Source organism: Microcaecilia unicolor, chromosome 5 (assembly GCF_901765095.1).
Source record: "Microcaecilia unicolor chromosome 5, aMicUni1.1, whole genome shotgun sequence".
Taxonomy (NCBI): Eukaryota; Metazoa; Chordata; class Amphibia; order Gymnophiona; family Siphonopidae; genus Microcaecilia; species Microcaecilia unicolor.
In genome coordinates, this window is record NC_044035.1 from 182800158 (window position 1) to 182825899 (window position 25742).

Below are 25742 nucleotides of genomic sequence, written 5' to 3' on the forward strand. Positions count from 1 at the left end.
AAACTAGGCCACACTGTTCACTAAGAATGCACACTCATGAAGAACTGGTAAGAAAGTATGCAGGAGGCTAGCATAGCATTCTGAAATACTTTCCTCCCAGGAGACTCCTAAAGGGAACATCCCTCTCCCTAGAGGCACCAAAGAACAAGTCATGGAGCTTTTGGCTCTTTTGAGAGCAGATTTGACAAGCATAGAGTCATGTGAAAAGATGAAGCTACTTGAATGCAGGAGCCTTCTAGATGTAAAGTCAGCCTTCTTATGGAATAGGAAGTACAGAAAGAGTGATCTCCCAGTGCTTCATCTGCACTGACAAGAGGTTGTGAATGGGCACCATCACAGCTTCCTTAGGAGAGGCACCAAAGTCAAGGATGTCCAACATCTCTGCACTAGGTTCACCTTCAACCTCCAACTTAAATGGTATGGTCCAAGTCTTTCCCTAAAGGTGATAAAGGAGAGCTCCTCAGGGGAGACTCCCTTTTCAAGAGGAGGAGTGGGTTCTGAAGGAAGGTCTAGTCTCCAAGAAGACCTGCAGATCTTCCTCAGAGTCCCAGGAGTGGGTCCACATCAGACTCTGGATAATAGTCTTCCAAGTCTATGCCTGCCTGGCCTCGGATAGCTGTACTCACGGTCAGGCTCTGGCTAAGAGCACCAAGGAACAGCATGGGATCTGGACCTTGTGGGAGTTCCCATCTCACCCTGAGGGGCTAGGGAATAACACCATCTCAGCTGGTGCAGACCACAATGCCCATTCAGGCAGGAGGGTTGATGCAAAACCAAACAGGAAGAGCAAGGAAGAATGGGACCAACATCGGTCTCCTTGATGCCTCAACTTTTGTCAGGAGAGAAGACACCACAGTTCCTCCTGGAAAGTGGCCCAGAATGGTTCCTAAGGGACTGATGCCAATGCTTCTTGCCCTGCACAAGACGCACAGCATTGGAATCCCTCAGCACCAACAAGGACAATGTCAAATCCTTACGGGTCCTTGGTGCAGGAATCAAGGATGCTCGGCTTCAATGTGTGCTGCCGATGCTTGATATCAAGACAGGCAAAGACCTCCTCGATGCCAATGCAGCTCCTGGGGCCATGGGGCCAGATACCAACGTCGATGGACCAGACGTCTGGGAGCCAAACACACTTTTGCGATGCTCCTCATGACTTGATTATTCTCAAGATCTGCTGACAGAGGTTACAAGAAGAAAAATCATGGTTGTGTCACTCCCACTTCCATCAAATGGAGGAAGGGGTCCCGACATGACAGCAACTGCAGCTCCGACACACGATGAGCCGAGGTGATGGCCACTAGAAAGACCTACTTCAGGATAAGGTCCTTCAAAAATAGTCGATCCAAAGGCTTGAAAGGCAGCCTCTGTAAGGCTCACAAAAGATTAAGACTCCAAAAGGTATGAAAGTGGTTCACCCCGTGACGAAAACAAATATCCAGGTAGGCTGCCAACGAAATGTTCTGCACGTGGCCCTGAAAGCAGGCCAACGCCGCCACCTGAACTGTCAACAAACTCAGGAACAGACGCTTGTCCAGACCAGCCTGCAAGAAACTCCAAGCACCAGGACTCAAAAGGTTCACCATACTTAAGCACAGACCATACACATGGAACACTTCCGCACCTGTAACACAGTGGTAATAATTCTTCTTCCAAAAGGTACACCCTCTCGAGCCAAACCGCAAGAGCAAAGGGGGAGGCATCCTCCATGAGAACAGGCCCCTGCACAAGCAAACACCTCACAGAAGACAGTCGAAGAGGACTGTCGATCTCAAGTCTGATCAGATCTGCATACCATGAGCGCCTGGGCCAATTGGGTGCCACGAGAATCACCTGTCCCGGATGAGTTGTGATACGGTCCAGCACGAATGCTACAATGGACATTGGTGGAAACATATAAAACAGCCGATACAGAGGCCAGACTTGAAACAGAGCATCGATTCTTTCCAAGCTCCACTCTCTGCCCCTGCTGAAGTATTGCACCTTTGATTTGGACTTCCGCGCCATCAGGTCTACTGTTGGAAGCCACCACCTGGGTGTGATCTGAGAGAAAGTGTGAAGAAACAGTGTGTTTTAAGCCTGTAAAATGTACTGGATATTTTCCTGCAGATGGTGTTTATTTGCTGTAAAGCTGTTACAGAGAACAGTGTTTTTTTCTTTAGTTTGACACAAACAGGAAGCCTAGAGTTTGAAATTTACCCAGCAGTTGTTGCTGGCTGTTGCTTCAGTCCTAGCCAGGAAGAAAAAAAGAGAGCAGAATCTCTTTGCTGAGGCTCAGTAAACAAACAGTTACATATCCTGATCTTCCCAGGTACTTTTCTAGAAAGTAAGTAAATGTTTAGTGTTTTAATTGATCCATATTTCAGTTATCTGTTATTGTTTGCCAACTGCACTATTTTATTCCACTATTCAATACTTTCAAGAGAATAAACATAACTGTTTGCCCAGTGTCTGGACTGAAAGAATCCTGGTTTGTGTACTGGGTCTCTGCCTGCTTTCTGTGAACTATGAGACCACTGGTAGTGTGGCTCCAGTAACCTAGAAATCACTGGGGATAACTGGAGCGGGAGACTCGCCCAGAGGCGGTTGTGACCCATTCGGTGGGAGGAGGAAGCGGCAGGTGCAGGCAGACCTGAGCTATGCTGGGGATAGACCGTCTAAGTGGCCGCAAGGAAACACGAGGCAGAGGGCTAGGCATTTCGTGAAAGAAAGCGTTCCTGGAGAGCTCCCACTCTCTGGGATCCAGCAACGTCCGACTGAGGAAGTCCGCTTGGACACCGAGGGAATCTGCAATGTGTGTGGCCAACAGCAGGGCCAGGAAGGCCAGTGGAAGAGCATCGCAGCTTCCCGTGCAAGAGCAGCACTCTTGGTGCCCCTCTGCCAATTGACATACCAGGCGGCTTCTACTGTGGACCAGGTCACCTGGGACGTACTGTCCTGACAATGGGCTTCCCAGCCCGAAGACTGGCATCTGTAGTGACCACTAACCAACTCGGAGCTGCTAAAGGGACCCCCACTGCAGATGAGCAGGGCAAAGCCACCAGCACATGGCAAACAGCACCTGTGTTGACAGGGCAGTAGGACTAGGTAATCCCCTGAAAGCGGAGACCAACAACTCAGAAAGGTTGCATATGGCTCCGCACCCAAGGGACTCTCAAAGGTCGCAGCCATGGATTCCAGGACCTGCACGTAGTCCCACGCCCAAAGAGCCAGCAGGCTGAGCAGATGTCACCTGGCTGCAAAAGTACAGCTGTCTGGACAGAAGCAAAGATACCTTGCCCGCCTGGGTATGGAAGGTCACACCCAGGTATTTGAGGCATTGCAAGGGAGACAAAAATCAGGCTGACCACCTGGGTGTCACCCGCAGGATCTCCTCGAACAACAAAGCCTGATCAGGCAGTTGTCCAAGTAAGGGTGTACCCGGACCCCCTCCTTCCGGAGGAATACTGCCACCACCAACCACCATGACCTTGGAAAAGGTCCAACGTGCTGTGGCCAGGGCGAAAGGCATCGCCTGGAACTGGAAGTGTTGCCCCAGGATCGCAAAACAAATGAAACGCTGATGAGAAGTCCAAATGGGAATGTGTAAGTAGGCCTCCTTGAGGTCCAAGGATGTCAGAAATTATCCCGGTTGGACCGCCACTATGATGGCTTGCAAGGTTTCCATAAGAAAGTGACGGACCCCAAGTGCCTTTTTCACATACTTGAGATCCAGCACGGGTCTGAAAGCCCCACCCTCCTTGGTCACCACAAAATAGATGGAATACCGGCCGAGACCACACTCCACCGGTGGCACCGGTAGCACAGCCCCGAGCTGAGCCAAGGCATCCAGGGTGTGAAGAACAGCCAACACCTTGTTAGAAGCATTGCAGGGTGACTGCATGAAAAAATCTGGAAGAGACCATGCAAATTCCAGCTTGTAGCAATCTCGGATCACCACTAATACCCATTCATCTGATGTAACCCTGGCCCATTCCCCCCAGAAGATGGATAGCCGACCGCCAATGTTCCGAGAAGGAAATACTGTAGACCCATCATTGGGTTTCCTGGACAGCCAGGGGAAACGGGGGGGGGGGGGGGGGGGGGGGGTTCCGAGATGAGTGGAGGAGGCACCTGAATGCCTCTCTCCCTAAAAGAGTTAATGCCTCTGCTGAAAGTGGGCCCTCTGAAAAGCCTCCTGGAACTGGGGTCCATGGCTGCCCAACGCGGAAGGGGGTCCTGCAGCCTATCCTCAGGCAACCAATGCTCCTTTGACTCCCCCAGATCCTTAACAACTTTGGCCAGCTCGGTCCCATACAGCAATTTAGCCAAAATGGGCAAACAAAACCAGCCGAGACTTAGAGGCTGTTATCTGCCACCCAGTGCCAAAGCCAAAGACAGCGGCAAGAAGTCATCGCCAAGGACACCCCCTTGGCTGAAGCATGAAGATTATAAAGGAGATCCAACAAGAATGCCAAGCCAGATTCCAAAGATGGAAGTACCCGGACTAGATCCTCCACCGAGGACACCTTTTGGACCCAGGAAAGGCACGCCTAAGCTGCAAAGGAGCCACAGATCAATATCTGAAGAGATAGGCCCACCACCTCAAAAGCCATCTTGAGGGAGGACTGCACCTTCCTATCCTACGCATCCTTAAGGGCCGTGCCGCCCTCAACAGAAAGGTGGTCTTCTTGATGACTGCGGTAATCAGGGAGTCCACCGCAGGGAGCCGCAAGGCCTTGAGCTCCCCAGAAGTGGGTAGAGGCGGGAATTGGCACGTGCCACCTGCAAAGCTGCATCCAGCGTATCCCACTGTGCAAAAATCAGAACCTTCATGGCCTCATGAATAGGAAAATGTCCTCGGAGGCCTCTTGGTGCCCATGATAGAAGAAGCAGGGACTCCAGTACTCTGTGAATCAGGAGAGGAAATATTCAGCACCTTCAGAGCCTGGACAATAAACACCATAAACTCCTCCTTGTGAAAAAGGTGAGCGACAGTGGGGTCATCCCCCTATTCCAGAGGTAGCTCCCCCATCCTCCAAGGTGTCCAAAAGGGCCCTAGAAGACTCAGGAGAAAACAATAATCAGCGACTGCTGCCAACGAGGGATCTGTGGGTCCCCCCCCCCCCCAAGACCTCTTCAGAAAAAAGGCTCCGTGCACCAACAGGATGAACTTGGGCGAGAATGGCGTGCCCTCCTCCCCCGAGCCGCCAAGTAAGTCTTCCATATGGTCAAACTCTGCAGCACTGGGAAGCACTGAAGGATCAGGCCCTCTGGAGTGCTCCGATGTTAGTGCCTCAGCTGCACTACATGGCATGATTCTAAAAATGGTGCCCGCATGCGTGTGCATTGAAAAGAGGTGAATGGCAGATCAGAGCGCGAACATGCACAGCAAATTCCAGTTGCTCTCTGGCCCCCACACTGGGCAGGGTGGCGTCGCCATATGCCAAAGGTACTCACCCCCCACACCTTGGTTGGTCAGTGGAACCGGCACTAGCAGGCTGAGCAGGAGACACCCTGCATGCAGCTCCCTATTATGGAGGATTTTTTTTTTTTTTTTTTAAACACACACAAGGCAGGAGAGTGAGCTGGAGCTAACCAGCCACAGAAGGCCACCTAAGAACCCCTGGGCAGGCAAAGAGGGGCAAGGGGAGGGAGGGAGGAACCTGGTCCCACCAGCTTTGCATCAGAGTTCCAGGACTGGGACACCTCAACCCCAGGAGATCAACTAGAACCAGGGGGACCAGGCCAGGAGAACATCAATCCAGAGCTGAACAGTTATGACCATCTACCTGCTAGATAGACAGAATGCCGAGATAAGTTCTGCTGCACAGGACCATGCATAGCAGATCTCAGATGTTCTCTGCACAGGACCATGCATAGCAGATCTCAGATGTTCTCTATCTCCACGTGCTGGTAGGGGGGCATAATCCACAAGACTCTGGACCGATCTGTGGGACGCTATGGAATCCTGGTTTATAACCGTCCACTTCTTGTGTGATAAGAGCAAAGACACCAAAATAGGAAAATATTTGATGAAACTGACAAATGTAGGAATAAAATACATATAATGCCCTCAAAATACATCCAAAGTACAGCAGGTATTCTTCGAGGACAGCATGCCATATATTTTCACACGTGGGCAATGCGGTCCCTCATTGTCTGGTACGGAGCTTCAGGACTGCAAGTGATGCTCCACTGCACATGCGCAAGTGGCTTCCTGCCCGCCATGCGAACATGGAGCATCAGGGTAATACTTAAGCAAAACAAGAAAAAAAAAAAAAAAAGGAGACAACTCCTAGGGGAAGGTGGGAGGGTTTAGAACAGGGGCGTAGCCAGAAATCTGCGGGAGGGGGGGCCAGAGCCCGAGGTTGGGGGGCACTGTTTAGCCACCCCCCACCACCGCAACCCCCCCCCCCCCCCGCCACTTTGGACCGCCGCATCAGGTACCTCGTTTGCTGGCAGGGGTCCCCAATCCCCGCCAGCCGAAGAGTATTGTTCAGTGCCGGTCAACTCTGGCGCCTTCGTTGTGGGATCATCTGTTTCTGACGCCTTACGTCCTCAGCGTGCATGTAGCCCCATGCAGGACTTAAGGCGTCAGAAACAGATGAGCCCACAACGAAGGCGCCAGAGTCGACCGACGCTGAAGAAAACTTCGGCTGGCGGGGATTGGGGACCCTTGCCAGCAAACAAGGTACCTGATGCGGCAGCAGGGCAGGCAGTCAAATGTAGAGGGGGCCAGGGCATAATCTGTGGGGGCCCATGCCCCCGTGGCCCCACGTAGCTCCGCCCCTGGTTTAGAAGACTATGGGAAAATTAGGTTTTTACCTTGGTAATTTTCTTTCCTTTAGTCATAGCAGATGAAGCCATTATGTATGGGTTATGTCCATCAACCAGCAGGGGAGATAGAGAGCACTCAAACTTTCACAATGCCCTCTTGGCCAGCTAGCTCCACTGCCTCTTCAGTATTTGAAGCTTCCAAAGCAGTATGGCAAACCGCAATGGGAATCACAAGAGCTTTCCTCACAGCGAACGATGGCCCATCACAAGGGCATGAACTCATAAAGGAGGGAATGCACATCCTCCTGGAGGGAATAAACTCATCCTCCTTATTGTATAAGTGGAGGGGAACACACGCGCCTCCTGGAGGGAATAACACATCCTCCCAACACACTGGAGGGAATAACTCATCCTCCTATTTATAGAACTGGAGGGGAACACACGCACCTCCTGGAGAGAATCAACACATCCTCCAAAAAACATGCTGGAGGGAATGAACACATCCTCCTAAATTTAAACTGAACATGAATCCTGAAGATTGTTTTCCAACTTTCTCCCAAGGAAGGAACTTCAGGAAATTAGAACAGAACCTGAAAAACAGATTCACAGCATACAGACAATCATACAGGGAGGGCTCATGGCTTCATCTGCTATGACTAAAGGAAAGAAAATTACCAAGGTAAGAACCTAATTTTCCCTTCCTTGTCATCAAGCAGATGAAGCCATTACGTATGGGATGTAACAAAGCAATCCCTAGATAGGGTGGGAACAAGCCACACCACGCGCTATTCCTTGTGCACCAAAACGCGCATCCCTCCTGGCAGCCACATCCAGCCTGTAATGTCGGGCAAAGAAGAGCTTAGAAGCCCATGTTGCTGCACTGCATATCTCTTGAAGAGAGAGTGCTCCAGTTTCAGCCCAAGAGGAAGAAATCGCTCTAGTAGAATGTGCCTTAAAGGCTACAGGCGGAACCCTGCCGGCCAGCAGATAAACTGAAAAGATAGTTTCTTTGAGCCAGCGGGCAATAGTGGCTTTAGACGCTGGAGACCCTCTGCGAGAACTGGATAGCAAAACAAACAGATGATCAGAAGTCCTGAAAGAGTTAGTAACTCGCAGATACTGCAGCAGAGTCCTGCGCACATCCAAAAGGTGCAGCTGCCCAAAATATTCTGGAAACTCTTCCTCTGAAAAAGAGGGCAAGAAAATAGGCTGGTTTAGGTGAAAGGCTGAAACCACCTTAGGCATAAAGGAAGGCACGGTCCGAACCGTGACTCCGGACTCTGAAAATTGCAGAAAAGGATCTCTACAGGACAGCGCCTGGAGCTCTGACACCCGTCTCGCCGAGGTAATGGCCTCCAGAAAAACGGCCTTCAGTGTCAAATCTTTCTCCGATGCTCGCCGAAGCGGCTCAAAAGGAGATGCCTGCAGGGTTTTCAAAACTAGCCCCAGGTTCCAAGCTGGACAGGGTGCTCGCACTGGAGGTCGGAGCCGAAGCACCCCTCTAAGAAACCGTGCCACATCTGGGTAAGCAGCCAAAGACACGCCTTCCACCTTACCACGAAGGGAGGCCAACGCTGCCACCTGCACCCGCAGGGAATTATAGGCCAAGCCTTTTTGTACACCTTCCTGCAAAAAGTCCAGAATCGGCGAGACAGGAGCCCGCATTGGAGCAATGGCTCTGGAAGCACACCAAGACTCAAACAGGCACCAAATCCTGGCATAAGCCATGGAAGTGAACCGCTTGCGGGCTTGCAGGAGAGTGGAAATAACTTTATTGGAATAACCTTTATCCCTCAATTGCGCCCTCTCAATAGCCATGCCGTAAGCCCAAAGCGTCCTGCGTCCTCCATGGCTACCGGTCCATGAGTCAACAGGTTCGGTACCAGAGATAACGGCAGAGGAGCCTCCAGGAGCATGTCGGAGGTCTGCATACCAAGGTCTCCTTGGCCAATCCGGGGCGATGAGGACCACTTCTCCTGGGTGCAGCCGAATCCGCAAGAGCAGGCGCCCTATCAAGGGCCATGGGGGAAACACATAAAGTAGACCCGGAGGCCAGGGTTGAGCCAAGGCATCCAACCCCGCCGAGCGAGGATCTCTCCGTCTGCTGAAGAAGCACGGGACTTTGGTATTGGCACTTGTCGCCATTAGATCCATCACGGGCTTGCCCCATTTGGCACAGATCTGCAGGAATACTTCGGCTGCCGGATTCCATTCTGCTGGATCGATCTGATGCCTGCTCAGATAATCGGCCTGCACATTGCTCTGACCTGCAATATGAGCTGCCGACAGACACTGAAGATGCAGCTCGGCCCAGTGGCAAATCAGTTCGGCCTGCGCGGCTAGTGCTCTGCACCTTGTTCCGCCTTGTCGATTTATATAGGCCACCGCTGTCGTGTTGTCCGACATCACTCTGACAGCCAATCCTTCCAGGGTCACTTGAAAGGCCAGAAGCGCCTGAAACACCGCTTTCAACTCTAGGCGGTTGATGGACCACTCCGACTCCTCGGGTGTCCATAGACCCTGGGCATGCTTCCCCTTGCAGTGTGCGCCCCAGCCCTTCAGGCTGGCATCTGTTACCACTAGGCACCAAACAGGGAGCGTCAGCGGCATTCCTTGCCGCAGCATGCTGTCCGAGAGCCACCACTCCATGCTGAGACGGGCCGCAGGGAGCCAAGTAAGTCTGCATTGGTAATCCTGAGAAATAGGAGACCATCTCCGGAGTAGGGAATACTGTAGAGGTCTCAGGTGCGCTCTCGCCCAGGGTACCACTTCCATCGTGGCTGTCATCGATCCCAGCAGCTGGACAATGTCCCAAGCTCGCGGGCGGGGAATCCTCAGGAGCAGACGGACCTGATTCTGAAGCTTGCACCGCCTTAGCTCGGGTAGGAACACATAGCCCGAGACTGTGTCGAACCTGGCCCCCAAAAACTCTGGAGATTGTGAAGGGGACAGGTGACTTTTGGCCATATTGATGACCCAACCTAGAGATTGCAGTACTGAGACCACTCTGGCTGTAGCTTGTAAGCTCTCTGTTGCAGAGTCTGCTCTGATGAGCCAGTAGTCTAGGTACGGGTGAACCCTGATACCTTCTCGCCTGAGAAAAGCAGCTACCACCACCATTACCTTCGAAAAGGTTCGGGGAGCTGTGGCAAGGCCAAAATGCAAGGCCCTGAACTGGAAATGTTTTCCCAACACCGCAAACCTCAGAAACTTCTGGTGCGGGGGCCAAATCGGTATGTGCAAGTAAGCTTCTTTCAGGTCTAGAGACGTGAGAAACTCTCCTGGCTGAACCGCCGCAATGACGGAGCGCAGGGATTCCATGTGGAAATGCCGCACTCTCAGGGACTTGTTCACTTCTTTTAAGTCCAGAATAGGGCGAAAGGACCCACAAAGTAGATGGAGTATCGGCCGCAGCCTTGCTCGGCGGGAGGCACCGAGGTCACAGCCCCTAACTGAATCAGATCTTGTAAAGTCTCCTCCACCGCCGCCCGTTTGACGGCAGAACCGCATCGGGACTCCACAAACACGTCTCTTACTGGGGCGTTGAATTCTATTCTGTATCCATCTCTGATCAGATCCAGAACCCACTGATCTGAGGAAATCTTGGCCCACTCCTCGACAAAGAGGGAAAGCCGTCCTCCGAAGACAGGCATCGAGGAGAGGGCCGGCGCACCATCATTGAGAGGGTCGCCCCTGAACTCCTGGTCTTGAGCCACCGGCTGCGGAACGCTTGTCCGAGCGAAAGGAGTTCCTCTGCTGACCACGGGCACGTGAAGTGAACCCAGCAGAACGCCCCGGGCGGTACCTTCTAGCTTCACGGAAGCAAGATCTGTACGAGGAGTGGACCGCCTGGCCCTTAGAGGAAGGCCTCTGCCTATCTTTGGGCAAGCGCTGGGGTTTTGGATCACCCAGGCCTTTCACAATTTTCTCCAACTCCTCACCAAATAGGAGAAGTCCTTGAAAAGGCAACTTCACCAACCTTTGCTTAGAGGCCATGTCTGCTGCCCAGTGTCGCAGCCACAGACGACGGCGAGCCGCCACTGCTACTGCCATTTGTTTAGCCGAAGCTCTGACAAGGTCATAAAGGGCATCAGCCAGAAAGGACAAGGCCACCTCCATCCGCGGAGCCACATCCAAGAAGGGCTCCGCTCCATCTCCGGGCTGAGCCACTGCCTGTTGCAGCCAAGCTAGGCAGGCTCTCACAGCATAACAGCTGCATGCAGACGCCCGAACAGTGAGACCTGCAATTTCAAAGGACCGTTTCAATGCTGTCTCCAGCCTACGGTCTTGAACATCCTTCAGGGCAACACCTCCTTCAACAGGGAGGGTAGTTCTCTTTGTCACCGCAGTGACTAGGGCATCCACTGTAGGCATTTGAAGACGAGCCATATGTCCCTCACGCTGAGGGTATAACTGCCCCATAGCCCTGGAAACTCTCAAAGGTCCCTCGGGGTCAGCCCACTGAGCCGAAACAAGCTCTAGGATGGAGTCATGCAAAGGGAAGGCCCAAGCAGCTTTCTTGGTACTAGCCATCCTGGGATTACCCAAGGAGGCCATGCCACTGTCAGGATCTTCAATCGAGAGGGCCTGCAGGGTATCTGAAATAAGCGCTGGCAGCTCATCACGGTGGAAAATCCTCACCGCGGAGGGATCATCCAGATCCTGTGGTAAATCCGCACCTGACTCTGGTTCCTCAGACCAAGAACGTCTGTCAGAGTTCTCCGAATCCTCACATCCCGACCACGGGGGGGAAAAAGGTGCACCACAATCTGAAGGGGAATTAACCCTTCTGCGCTTATCTTTAGGCCAAGCATCCGGGAAAAAAGCCTCACTGGGCAGTCCCAGGTCAGAATCCATCGGGGGGGGGGGGGGGGGGCAATCAGAGGAGCCTCAGGCGACCCTTGAGGAAGGGCTCTTTCATCATGTATGCTTTATGCAGCAAAAGCACAAAATCCGGGGAGAAAATCTCACCCTGGGCACCCAAATCCTGTCCGGTGCTAGCCACTCCTGAAATAACCTCATCTCGAGGTGCCCCACCCGGCTCAGGTCTCTCCGTGTCCACGGAGGCCGCGCCATGCGGTGTAAGCAAAATGGCGCCCGCTGCCAGCTCAGAGCGGGAAGAAACATCGCTCGCCATGCTCGGGCCGGCTCCTACGCCAGTACAGCACGATTTACAGAGCCCTGCTGCTGATTTGCGCTTGCCACAAGTGGAACAGCGCTTTACATTGTCCGCAGCCGAAAAAATGGCGGTAAAATCCAAAATGGTGGTTTCGCGCCAAAATCGCCCCGATCGTGGGCCCACCCCGGAGGAGTTGGAAAACACTCTTACCTCAAAAGGATCTAGTGTACAACTACGATCCTGCTGAAAATCAGGTCAAAAAACCTCTGTTCCAGTGTCTCTGCGTTTAAAAACGCGACGCGACTTTTTTTTTTTTTTTTTTTTTTTTAAGCTGTGAGGAAAGCAGAGGTATTGAAGACTCCGGAGGCTCAGATGAGTAAGAAAGGCAGGGAAAGGGCGAACCTATATGCCTGCATCCACTGTTGGTGGGTAAGGACAGGGAAAGCAAGGCAATATGTCCACATCCACAGAGGTATGGGTAAGGCAGGGAAAATGTGCCTTTAAAGTGAAGCTGCTATAGCCTCCAACACCCCAGTTAACAACTGGCAAGCCAGGAACCACCTCCCGGCAGATTTTTCTGGAGCTCGAACAAGCTGCAGCCACCCTGCTAAGGGAGATAGAGAATACTGAAGAGGCAGTGGAGCTAGCTGGCCAAGAGGGCACTGTGAAAGTTTGAGTGCTCTCTATCTCCCCTGCTGGTTGATGGACATAACCCATACGTAATGGCTTCATCTGCTTGATGACAAGGAAATGGCCTGTTGTCGTCGGAGAATAGCTGCTACAGGTAAGTATCTTCGCTTTCTCTGAGGACAAGCAGGCCAATATTCTCACGCTTAGGGAATCCCTAGCTACCAGGCTCACTGGAACCAACAATCAAGGACAAATTGCGCCTCGCAAAGGTGAACACAAAAATGGGGAACATATGCAAGTCGTCAGAATTGCAGCAGGAGACAGAATTAAAAATGGGCCAAGACAGGTGGAGTTGGATCCCAGAACCCCATAAAACCCAAATGAAGTAGCGATTCCTATGGATGCAGACTATTAGGAAGTAGAAGTAGAAGGTATGCTACTTCAATCAGGAATGAGATGAGAATCTGTAGAATGACGACTACAAAGTAATCCTGCAACTTCCCAGAAGGAAGCAAACGGCTGAGCCACGGCTCAAGCAGTGATTAGCAAGAGGATCCCCCCGGATGACACAGCTAAGTGAAAGAAAAAGAAGGTGAATAGAAATTATGGGTTCTAGATGGCAACTAAATAAAAGGTTGGCTAACGAACACTTGCAGTGCAAAGGATGCAGCACACGCACGCCAAGGCAGAAGACATTGAAAGGATACAGACAAGAGAATCACCACTGCAATAAAAACAAAAGCTGAGACAAGGACACAGTGTTCATGGGAAAACCACTTGAGTGCAACAGAAATAAAAAAATACAACTGTTACTGGGTTCGAAATGGAGAGACTCAACAATCTGAAGTAAGATACACCAAACCAGAACCCAAGTAGTAAAAACTTGAGAGAGAACAGTAAAACAGGAGGCTGACAAAGCTCAAATCTGCAGGAGACGAGGACCATTCAGGGAAAGAGGAGATGGGAAGTGGAATTTCCATAACACACACGAAAGTGATTTCCATAACACACACGAAAGCACAAGTGTGGAAAGTGGGAGACAAACTTTGAAGCGAAAAATAGAGTAAATAAAAACAACCCTTACATGAAGGGAAAACAAAAAAACACTGGGTGTTTTTTTGCTACCAATCTAACCTAGACCCTTCTGCTATTACTAAATGTATATTTTCTTATACAATTCGTGCAGCTGTCCCCTGAGACAGGACTGTAGCTGGAGCAGATGGCAGCTAGACCAGGGGATCCCGAGACAGATCAGAGCGTGCTACATCCCCGGCAAAACCGGCAACGAGGGACGCAACCGCCTTACCACTACTCAAATCGGACCCCCCCCCCCCCCACGGCGGAACTACTGGCGCCGACGAAACAGACGGTCCTGCACCCTGATCCTGCAAAATGTCCACCGCAGTGCAAAATTTACAGACACCACTGGATGCAAGGCCCCGGCACTGACAAACTGAACACCGCCGCAACTTTTCCGACATCAGTGAACAGCTGATCAGGTAAATAAAACTCTGGCGCGAAAACGAAAGTAAAACTGCTAACTTCGCTAAAACAAACACCGGAGCTGCTCTGCTTCCTTAAGCTCAAGTAGAAAAAACAGCAGGCTGTCAGAAATCACAGGATCAAAGCCTGGGTTGCTGAAGCTCTGTTTTATATTGCACTTTTACAAGTGGCTGCCTCTCCCTGCCTCAACAGTTCTTAACATTAAGGGCTGGAGGGAATTCACCTCAGACTGCTCCTGTCAACAGTCTGCTATATAACAACAGCATAAATAGGCACCAACTGCTGATTCTTCAGGGAGGATTAGGGGGGAGGGACTCTGATACTCGAGTGTGGCACCCCCGGGGTAAACAGAGGCCCCCACAGAACTCAGCCCCTAACAAGCAGGTTTTTTTTTTTTTTAATTAAAATGCACAGTAATAATCTGAACCTTTCAGCAGAAATTAGAAAATACTAAGATTCACTAAGAACAAATAGACCAGAAAAAAGGAATGAGACTGAAGGACTCACCATCTTCCACCTGCTGGAGACTGAGATTACTGGATCTTTCCCTGTCTGGCAAGGGCTCTTATTGGCTCTCTGGAGTCACACTTTTTCTCAGTCTCCACCTGCTGAAAGGCGTGCACAACCCATCAGTTACATTCTGGGCCGGTCCGGAGGGAGGCTAAGGAATGGAGTATCGCTCCGGATCGGCCAACGCGGGACCGCATTACCCACGTGTGAGAATATTGGGCTGCTTGTCCTAGGTGAACAATCTTTCAAAAAAAATGGAAGGAAAAAGCCTCAAAGGAGCTCCAGGCAATAAAGCGAATGCTACATACCTGTAGAAGGTATCCTCCGAGGACAGCAGGCTGATTGTTCTCACTGATGGGTGACGTTCACGGCAGCCCCTCCAATCGGAAAACTTTCTAGCAAAGTCCTTTGCTAGTCCTCGCGCGCCAACACGCACCGCGCATGCGCGGCCGTCTTCCCGCCCGAACCGGCTCGTGCCGGCCAGTCTCATATGTAGCAATACAAAGAGAAGGGAAGACACAACTCCAAAAGGGGAGGCGGGCGGGTTTGTGAGAACAATCAGCCTGCTGTCCTCGGAGAATACCTTCTATAGGTATGTAGCATTCGCTTTCTCCGAGGACAAGCAGGCTGCTTGTTCTCACTGATGGGGTATCCCTAGCCCCCAGGCTCACTCAAAACAACAACCATGGTCAATTGGGCCTCGCAACGGCGAGGACATAACTGAGATTGACCTAAAAAATTTACCAACTAACAGAGTGCAGCCTGGAACAGAACAAACATGGGCCTAGGGGGGTGGAGTTGGATTCTAAACCCCGAACAGATTCTGAAGCACTGACTGCCCGAACCGACTGTCGCGTCGGGTATCCTGCTGCAGGCAGTAATGAGATGTGAATGTGTGGACAGATGACCACGTCACAGCTTTGCAAATCTCTTCAATAGTGGCTGACTTCAAGTGGGCTACCGACGCTGCCATGGCTCTAACATTATGAGCCGTGACATGACCCTCAAGAGCCAGCCCAGCCTGGGCGTAAGTGAAGGAAATGCAATCTGCTAGCCAATTGGATATGGTGCGTTTTCCCACAGCCACTCCCCTCCTGTTGGGATCAAAAGAAACAAACAATTGGGCGGACTGTCTGTTGGGCTGTGTCCGCTCCAGATAGAAGGCCAATGCTCTCTTGCAGTCCAATGTGTGCAGCTGACGTTCAGCAGGGCAGGAATGAGGACGGGGAAAGAATGTTGGCAAGACAATTGACTGGTTCAGATGGAACTCCGACACAACCTTTGGTAAGAACTTAGGGTGAGTGCGGAGGACTACTCTGTTATGATGAAATTTGGTGTAAGGGGCCTGGGCTACCAGGGCCTGAAGCTCACTGACTCTACGAGCTGAAGTAACTGCCACCAAGAAAATGACCTTCCAGGTCAAGTACTTCAGATGGCAGGAATTCAGTGGCTCAAAAGGAGGTTTCATCAGCTGGGTGAGAACGACATTGAGATCTCATGACACTGTAGGAGGCTTGACAGGGGGCTTTGACAAAAGCAAACCTCTCATGAAGCAAACAACTAAAGGCTGTCCTGAGATCGGCTTACCTTCCACACGGTAATGGTATGCACTGATTGCACTAAGGTGAACCCTTACAGAGTTGGTCTTGAGACCAGACTCAGACAAGTGCAGAAGGTATTCAAGCAGGGTCTGTGTAGGACAAGAGCGAGGATCTAGGGCCTTGCTGTCACACCAGACGGCAAACCTCCTCCATAGAAAGAAGTAACTCCTCTTAGTGGAATCTTTCCTGGAAGCAAGCAAGATGCGGGAGACACCCTCTGACAGACCCAAAGAGGCAAAGTCTACGCTCTCAACATCCAGGCCGTGAGAACCAGGGACCGGAGGTTGGGATGCAGAAGCGCCCCTTCGTCCTGCGTGATGAGGGTCGGAAAACCCTCCAATCTCCACGGTTCTTCGGAGGACAACTCCAGAAGAAGAGGGAACCAGATCTGACGCGGCCAAAAAGGAGCAATCAGAATCATGGTGCCTCGGTCTTGCTTGAGTTTCAACAAAGTCTTCCCCACCAGAGGTATGGGAGGATAAGCATACAGCAGACCCTCCCCCCAGTCCAGGAGGATGGCATCCGATGCCAGTCTGCCGTGGGCCTGAAGCCTGGAACAGAACTGAGGGACTTTGTGGTTGGCTCGAGATGCGAAGAGATCTACCAAGGGGGTGCCCCACACCTGGAAGATCTGTCGCACTACGCGGGAATTGAGCGACCACTCGTGAGGTTGCATAATCCTGCTCAACCTGTCGGCCAGACTGTTGTTTACGCCTGCCAGATATGTGGCTTGGAGCACCATGCCGTGACGGCGAGCCCAGAGCCACATGCTGACGGCTTCCTGACACAGGGGGCGAGATCCGGTGCCCCCCTGCTTGTTGACGTAGTACATGGCAACCTGGTTGTCTGTCTGAATTTGGATAATTTGGTGGGACAGCCAATTTCTGAAAGCCTTCAGAGCGTTCCAGATCGCTCGTAACTCCAGAAGATTGATCTGCAGATCGCGTTCCTGGAGGGACCAGCTTCCTTGGGTGTGAAGCCCATCGACATGAGCTCCCCATCCCAGGAGAGACGCATCCGTTGTCAGCACTTTTTGTGGCTGAGGAATTTGGAAAGAACGTCCCAGAGTCAAATTGGACCAAATCGTCCACCAATACAGGGATTCGAGAAAACTCGTGGACAGGTGGATCACGTCTTCTAGATCCCCAGCAGCCTGAACCCACTGGGAAGCTAGGGTCCATTGAGCAGATCTCATGTGAAGGCGGGCCATGGGAGTCACATGAACTGTGGAGGCCATGTGGCCCAGCAATCTCAACATCTGCCGAGCTGTGATCTGCTGGGACGCTCGCACCCGCGAGACGAGGGACAACAAGTTCTTGGCTCTCGCCTCTGGGAGATAGGCGCGAGCCGTCCGAGAATCCAGCAGAGCTCCTGTGAATTCGAGTTTCTGCACTGGGAGAAGATGGGACTTTGGGTAATTTATCACAAACCCCAGTAGCTCCAGGAGGCGAATAGTCATCTGCATGGACTGCAGGGCTCCTGCCTCGGATGTGTTCTTCACCAGCCAATCGTCGAGATATGGGAACACGTGTACCCCCAGTCTGCGAAGTGCCGCCGCTACTACAGCCAAGCACTTTGTGAACACTCTGGGTGCAGAGGCGAGCCCAAAGGGTAGCACACAGTACTGGAAGTGACGTGTGCCCAGCTGAAATCCCAGATACTGTCTGTGAGCTGGCAGTATCAGGATGTGCGTGTAGGCGTCCTTCAAGTCCAGAGAGCATAGCCAATCGTTTTGCTGAATCATGGGGAGAAGGGTGCCCAGGGAAAGCATCCTGAACTTTTCTTTGACCAGATATTTGTTCAGGGCCCTTAGGTCTAGGATGGGACGCATCCCACCTGTTTTCTTTTCCACAAGGAAGTACCTGGAATAGAATCCCAGCCCTTCTTGCCCGGATGGCACGGGCTCGACCGCATTGGCGCTGAGAAGGGCGGAGAGTTCCTCTGCAAGTACCTGCTTGTGCTGGAAGCTATAAGACTGAGCTCCCGGTGGACAATTTGGAGGTTTTGAGGCCAAATTGAGGGTGTTTCCTTGCCGGACTATTTGGAGAACCCACTGATCGGAGGTTATGAGAGGCCACCTTAGGTGAAAAGCTTTCAACCTCCCCCCGACTGGTAGGTCGCCCGTCACTGACACTTGGATGTCGGCTATGCTCTGCTGGAGCCAGTCAAAAGCTCGTCCCTTGCTTTTGCTGGGGAGCCGAGGGGCCTTGCTGAGGCGCACGCTGCTGACGAGAGCGAGCGTGCTGGGGCTTAGCCTGGGCCGCAGGCTGTCGAGAAGGAGGATTGTACCTACGCTTACCAGAAGAGTAGGGAACAGTCTTCCTTCCCCAAAAAAATCTTCTACCTGTAGAGGTAGAGGCTGAAGGCTGCCGGCGGGAGAACTTGTCGAATGCGGTGTCCCGCTGGTGGAGCTGCTCTACCACCTGTTCGACTTTCTCTCCAAAAATATTATCCGCACGGCAAGGCGAGTCCGCAATCCGCTGCTGGATTCTATTCTCCAGGTCGGAGGCACGCAGCCATGAGAGTCTGCGCATCACCACACCTTGAGCAGCGGCCCTGGACGCAACATCAAAGGTGTCATACACCCCTCTGGCCAGGAATTTTCTGCACGCCTTCAGCTGCCTGACCACCTCCTGAAAGGCTTGGCTTGCTCAGGGGGAGCTTATCCACCAAGCCCGCCAACTGCCGCACATTGTTCCGCATGTGTATGCTCGTGTAGAGCTGGTAGGACTGAATCTTGGCCACGAGCATAGAAGAATGGTAGGCCTTCCTCCCAAAGGAGTCCAAGGTTCTAGAGTCCTTGCCCGGGGGCGCCGAAGCATGCTCCCTAGAACTCTTGGCCTTCTTTAGGGCCAAATCCACAACTCCAGAGTCATGAGGCAACTGAGTGCGCATCAGCTCTGGGTCCCCATGGATCCGGTACTGGGACTCGATCTTCTTGGGAATGTGGGGATTACTTAATGGTTTGGTCCAGTTCGCCAGCAATGTCTTTTTGAGGACATGATGCATGGGTACTGTGGACGCTTCCTTAGGTGGAGAAGGATAGTCCAGGAGCTCAAACATTTCAGCCCTGGGCTCGTCCTCCACAACCACCGGGAAGGGGATGGCCGTAGACATCTCCCGGACAAAGGAAGCGAAAGACAGACTCTCGGGAGGAGAAAGCTGTCTTTCAGGAGAGGGAGTGGGATCAGAAGGAAGACCCTCAGACTCCTCGTCAGAGAAATATCTGATGTCTTCCTCTTCTTCCCATGAGGCCTCACCATCGGTGTCAGACAAGTTCACGAACCTGTGTCTGCAACCATGCCCGGCTCGACTCCGTGGAACCACGGCCACGGTGGGAGCGTCGAGAGGTAGACTCCCTCGCCCGCACCGGCGAAGCTCCCTCCGCCGACGTAGTCGGGGAGCCTTCCTGGGAGGCGGCCGCAGTGATGCCGGAGACCTCACCCCGGACAATGGGCCAGCCGGCGCCTCACTCAACAGTACCGGTGGCGCAAGCACCCCCGGTACCGGAGGGGTAGGGCGCAACAGCGCTCTCCCAGGATCTCTGGAAGAACGGCCCGGAGACTCTCGTTCAGAGTGGCTGCAGAAAAAGGCATGGAAGTCGATGCAGGCGTCAATGTCAGAGTCTGTTCCGGGCGTGGAGGCTGTTCCGGGCTGTCCAGAGTGGAGCGCATCGACACCTCTTGGACAGAGGGTGAGCGGTCCTCTCGGTGCCGATGCCTGCTGGGTGCCGACTCCCTCGGCGACCCACAGCTCTCGGTGCCGACACGGGAAGGGGACCGGTGTCGATGCTTCTTCGATTTTTTGGAGCGAAGCACGTCACCGGCGCTTCCCGGCACCGACGAGGAGGCCGTAGAATCCAGCCGTCTCTTCCTCGGGGCCGAGACCGAAGAGGGTCGGTCTCGGGGGGGCTGTACCACAGGAGCCCTCAGGGTAGGGGGAGACCCACCCGAAGGCTCACCGCCACCAGCAGGGGAATGGACAGCCCTCACCTGCACTCCAGACGAAGCACCACCGTCCGACGACATCAGCAGACGAGGAGGTCTCGACACCACAGACGCCGACGCAGCCTTCCGATCTCGCCCCAATGCCTCGATGCACTTGATGCAATCGGGGTCGAGGATGAAGGTATGGGCGCTGACGACGTCGATGCACTCGATACCCCCGGTGCCGATGCCGACGAAGAGCCCGAGAACAAGATGTTCCACTGGGCTAACCTCGCTACCTGAGTCCGCTTTTGTAAAAGGGAACACAGACTACAGGCCTGAGGGCGGTGCCCAGCCCCCAGACACTGAAGACACGACGCGTACCTGTCAGTGAGCGAGATTACCCGGGCGCACTGGGTGCACTTCTTGAAGCCGCTGGGAGACTTCGATGTCATGGGCGGAAAAATCACGCCGGCGAGATCAAAACTCGAAATGACGAAAATGGCACCACAAAAATAGGGAGAAGAAAACTTCGACCGAGGCCTAACTAGGGCCTACCCCGACGACGAAAGAAAACTTACCGGGGCGAAAAACTCGAAATACGGGAAGGGAAAAAAACCAAAAGGTCTCCTCCCGAAACACTCTTCTCTTTATTATTTACTTTTTAAAGAACGAGTCGAAAAACGACGCGCGAGGTCAACTTTCCGGGGCACGAACGGCGAAACACGACCGTACCGAGCGCAGACAAAAGAAGACTGGCCGGCACGAGCCGGTTCGGGCGGGAAGACGGCCGCGCATGCGCGGTGTGCATCGGCGCGCGAGGACTAGCAAAGGACTTTGCTAGAAAGTGTTCCGATTGGAGGGGCTGCCGTGGATGTCACCCATCAGTGAGAACAAGCAGCCTGCTTGTCCTCGGAGAAAATCTCTTCTGAGCTGAAAGTTTTATCATTGACAAAAACAAACAAACAAAAAAAAAAAAAAAAAAAACACACTTCCAAAGCAACCATCTTTAATGTTCACTCAATATTCATTAAACATTCCAATTCACTTCTTTATCAACATCCATAGTACTTTATACTTATCTTATTGAATCCTGATCATAATCTTATAAAAAGGCAACTCTATCTTTCACTCTGAAGTCTTAGGTTCCGCAACAGCAACACACATTCAAGGGGGAAGAGTTGATCAAGTGCTATTCTTCAGCCCTAGAGATTACCTATCAGCACAGTCCCAGAGGAAATTTAAATCACTGTATACTATTAAAAAAAAAAAAAAAAGCTTACCTTTCTTTTTAATTTTAGTTGGCTTTGGAGGTTTCATGTTACCAACCACCTTTTCTGCATTAACATCTGAAAGCAATCCTTCCTGCTGCTCTTCTTCAAAATCATACACAGAAACATCCACATCTTTTCCTTCCTCTGTATAACGTAATTTACTTTTTTTTGTTTTCTTTGTCTTTTTGACTGGTGGCTGATAGTCCGGATCTTTTTGCCAGCTTGTGTCTTCCTGTGCCTGAAGTTCAGCTTGTTCTAATGTTTCCACTTCACCATTGGCTCCCACTTTTACTACCTGGAAGCCTTCTGGCAAAGGTAAGGTATGACAGATCATGGGCTCTCCATCCTGAAGTATTTCTTTGGATACTTCATTTTCATAAGCTGCATGAAGTTCTCCTACAGAAGATGCTGCTACAGGTACAGTCACTGGCACAGGAACTTGAACAAGTTGCAGTTCTCCAAGATTTATAGGTTGCTCTTCCATATTCACAACCTGTAATGTTATTATCTGTGTGTCATCCACAGTTGGATCACCTTCCTGGGGAACTCCACCTTCCATTACTTCTGTCTTCATTTGAAGAAGTGTTGGATCTAGTTGCTCCATCATGACCATTTGGACACTGCTGTTAACATCATGGGCTACTTCACTGCCATCTGTTTGGGTCTGTGGCAAGTCGTCATCCTGTCCACCTTCACGTCGTCTCTGATAGGTTTTTCGCTCTTTCACTTTCATAAAAGTTTCAGATTCCTCTACAATGGCTTCTATTGTGTCACCGTCCATTCTGACAACCTTAAATCACAATAAAAAAATTAATGTTCCTATGTAATGTCATAAAGAACTTCACAACTATTGTTGTAGGTTATTAACAATTTAACAGTCAACTTGATAGAGCAAGAGTTAATTAAACAGGAGGAGATATGTTTTAAAGTCATCCATCACAGTTTTGTTCTTTATACCTCGTTATCCTTGTCTAAGGGGCTGTGAATAATTTTTATGGCAACATTTACTCTGCTTACACATTTTTATCTAAATCTATTGAAATCACAATATGGCAAATGCCTTGCTGAAAAGAATACTCTAAATCTGCATAATAGCAAGCATACCTGATTTTACTTCATTGTGATTTTATCAATGGAGGAAAAGACCTCAGATGCTCGGCTTATTATTGTGAATAGTTCCACAGAACTACCGTGCGAACTTCCTCACCGAAAAACCACCTGATAAATACTATAAAAACTTTTTTAAATGAATTATCAGGAGGTTTTTCAGACCGGTGAGGATTTTTTAAAACAAAGTTTATGAGATTAGGGATGTACACCTTTTCGCATGTCAAGGAAATGTGAAAACTGTCTTTTTACAATGTCAAAGTCTCAATCCAATCCCACTCAAAATTTAACTGAGCCCCGAAAACCTCAGCGGTGCTCCTTACACACACACACACACAATATATATATATATATATATATATATAGTTTTAAATGTAAAGTTTTTCTGCACCCACCTCATCATCGGTTCTCAAGAGGGTCATTAATCCGATACTTATAAATATGCTCTTGTATCGGATTTATCAACTTCCCCACAATACTGAATATACCCACTTCCCCACAATACTGAATATACCCATAAGAAAGCCCCTTCCAAACCATCCTCCCATCGGTATAAATTACATCCCTCCTTTTACCTCAATTTCCAATTAGCACCAGCTTGACTCTTAGATAACAGAGCTTCTCTGCCAAGATGGCGACGGCATTTATTTCACTACTTAAATAGCACTTCCTGTTTACTAACGTCACCCAGCCCCAAAATTCTGACTGGCTTACAATAACAAAATCCATTCAAATTTAAGGTTCACCCTCTTGGGTGCTACCATATTAAGCTGGAAAATCATCTGTTCTTTATAATTTAACTGAGAGTCTAACAAACCACCCTCCTTCCCCACTTGAATGGGGTCAATAATATGCCATTTTAATATCGGTAACAGAATATTCAAAAGTCAACCAATGAGCCACTAACGGTGCTTGCATATTTTGAGTGTTGATGCAAAATTTACGTTCTATTGATGTAATCTTATGGTGATCAAAAAAAAAAAAAAAAAATCCAAAACAAGGGAAAATTAGGTTCTTACCATGATAATTTTCTTTCCTTTAGTCATAGCAGATGCAGCCATTACAGATGGGTTGTGTCCATCAACCAGCAGAGGGAGATAGAGAGCACACTTTTTTCACTGCCTCATACCAGCTTGCTCCACTGCCTCTCTTCAGTATTTGAAGCTTCCAAAGCAGTATGGCAAACCGCAATGGGAATAACATAAGCTTTCTTCACAGCGAACAATGGCCCTACAACAAAGGGCATTAACTCAGAATGGAGGGAATGAAATATCCTCCCGGAGGGAATAAACTCATCCTCCAAAACATGAAACTGGAGGGAATTAAGTCATCCTCCTTTAATTGAACAAGAATCCTGAAGACTGTTTTCTGACTTTCTCCCAAGGACGGAATCTCCAGGAAACACGAACAGAACCTGAAATAGATTTACAGCAGATAGCATCAGACAGGGAGGGATCATGGCTGCATCTGCTATGACTAAAGGAAATAAAATTATCACATTAAGAACCTAATTTTCCCTTCCTTGTCATCAAGCAGATGCAGCCATTACAGATGGGATGTATCAAAGCAATCCCTAGATAGGGTGGGAACAAGCCACACCACGCGCCAGCACTTGCGCTCCATAATGTGCGTCCCTCCTGGCAGCCACATCCAGCCTGTAATGTTGGGCAAAAGAGAGCTTAGAAGCCCATGTTGCTGCACTACAAATCTCTTGAAGAGAGAGTGCTCCAGTTTCAGCCCAAGAAGAGAAAATTCCTCTAGTGGAATGCGCCTTAAAGGCATCAGGCGGAGGCCGGCCAGCAAGCAAATAAGCTGAAAAGATAGATTCTTTAAGCCAGCAGGCAATAGTGGCATTAGACGCTGGAGACCCTCTGCGAGGACCTGATAGCAAAACAACCAGATGATCAGAGGTCCTGAAAGAGTTAGTAACTCGCAGATACTGCAGCAGAGTCCTGCGCATGTCCAACAGGTGCAATTGCCCAAAAGACTCTGGAAAATCCTCCTCGACAAAGGAAGCAAGAAAATAGGTTGGTTTAGGTGAAACGCTGAAACCACCTTAGGCAAGAAGGAAGGCACGGTCCGAACCGTGACCCCGGACTCTGAAAACTGCAGAAAATGGTCTCTACAGGACAGCGCCTGGAGCTCTGACACCCGTCTCGCCGAAGTAATGGCCACTAACAAGACGGCCTTCAGTGTCAAATCTTTCTCTGAAGCACGCCGAAGCGGCTCAAAAGGAGATGCCTGCAGGGTTTTCAAAACTAGCCCCAGGTTCCAAGCTGGACAAGGTGCACGCACGGGAGGACGGAGCCGAAGCACCCCTCTAAGAAACCGTGCCAAATCCGGATGAGCAGCTAAAGACACGCCTTCAACCTTGCCACGCTGGAAGGCCAATGATGCCACTTGCACCAGCAGGGAATTATAGGCCAAGCCTTTTTGTACACCATCCTGCAAAAAGTCCAGAATCGGCGAGACAGGAGCCCGCAGGGGTGTGATCTCTCTGGAAGCACACCAGACTTCAAACTGGCGCCAAATCCTGGCATAAGCCACGGAAGTGGAACACTTGCGGGATTGCAGGAGAGTGGTAATTACTTTATTGGAATAGCCTCTGCTTCTCAATTGCGCCCTCTCAATCGCCAGGCCATAAGACCAAATCGGCCGGCGTCCTCCATGGTCACCGGACCCTGAGACAACAGGTTGGGAACCAGAGGTAACTGAAGGGGAGCCTCTACGAGCATCTGTCGGAGGTCCGCATACCAAGGCCTCCTGGGCCAATCCGGGGCGACGAGAACCACTTCTCCTGGATGCAGCCGAATCCGCAGGAGCACTCGCCCTATCAAGGGACACGGAGGGAACACATACAGTAGGCCCGGAGGCCAGGGTTGAGTCAAGACATCCAACTCCGCCGCGCGAGGATCTCTCCGTCTGCTGAAGAAGCACGGGACTTTGGCATTGGAGCTTGTCGCCATTAGATCCATCACAAGCTTGCCCCACTTGGCACATATCTGCAGGAACACTTCGTCTGCAAGTTCCCACTCCGCTGGATCGATCTGATGCCTGCTTAGATAATCGGCTTGCACGTTGCTCTGACCTGCAATGTGAGCTGCCGAGAGAAACTGTAGATGCAGCTCAGCCCAGTGGCAAATTTGTTCGGCCTGCGCGGCTAGAGCTCTGCACTGAATGCCGCCTTGTCGATTTATGCAGGCCACTGCTGTCGTGTTGTCCGACATCACTCTGACAGCCAATCCTTCCAGGGTCACTTGAAAGGCCAGAAGCGGCTGAAACACCGCTTTCAACTCCAGGCGGTTGATGGACC

The 25742-nt window shown here is 51.1% G+C and overlaps 1 protein-coding gene across 1 annotated transcript in view; it reads right to left on the minus strand.

The window, feature by feature from the left end:
* Positions 1 to 25742, minus strand: part of CTCF (CCCTC-binding factor) — a 412941-nt gene that overhangs the window by 351129 nt on the left and 36070 nt on the right. The window contains 1 exon segment of the mRNA XM_030203644.1: positions 21332 to 22112. Within this exon segment, the coding sequence (XP_030059504.1) occupies positions 21332 to 22103 (772 nt within the window). The 5' untranslated portion in view covers positions 22104 to 22112.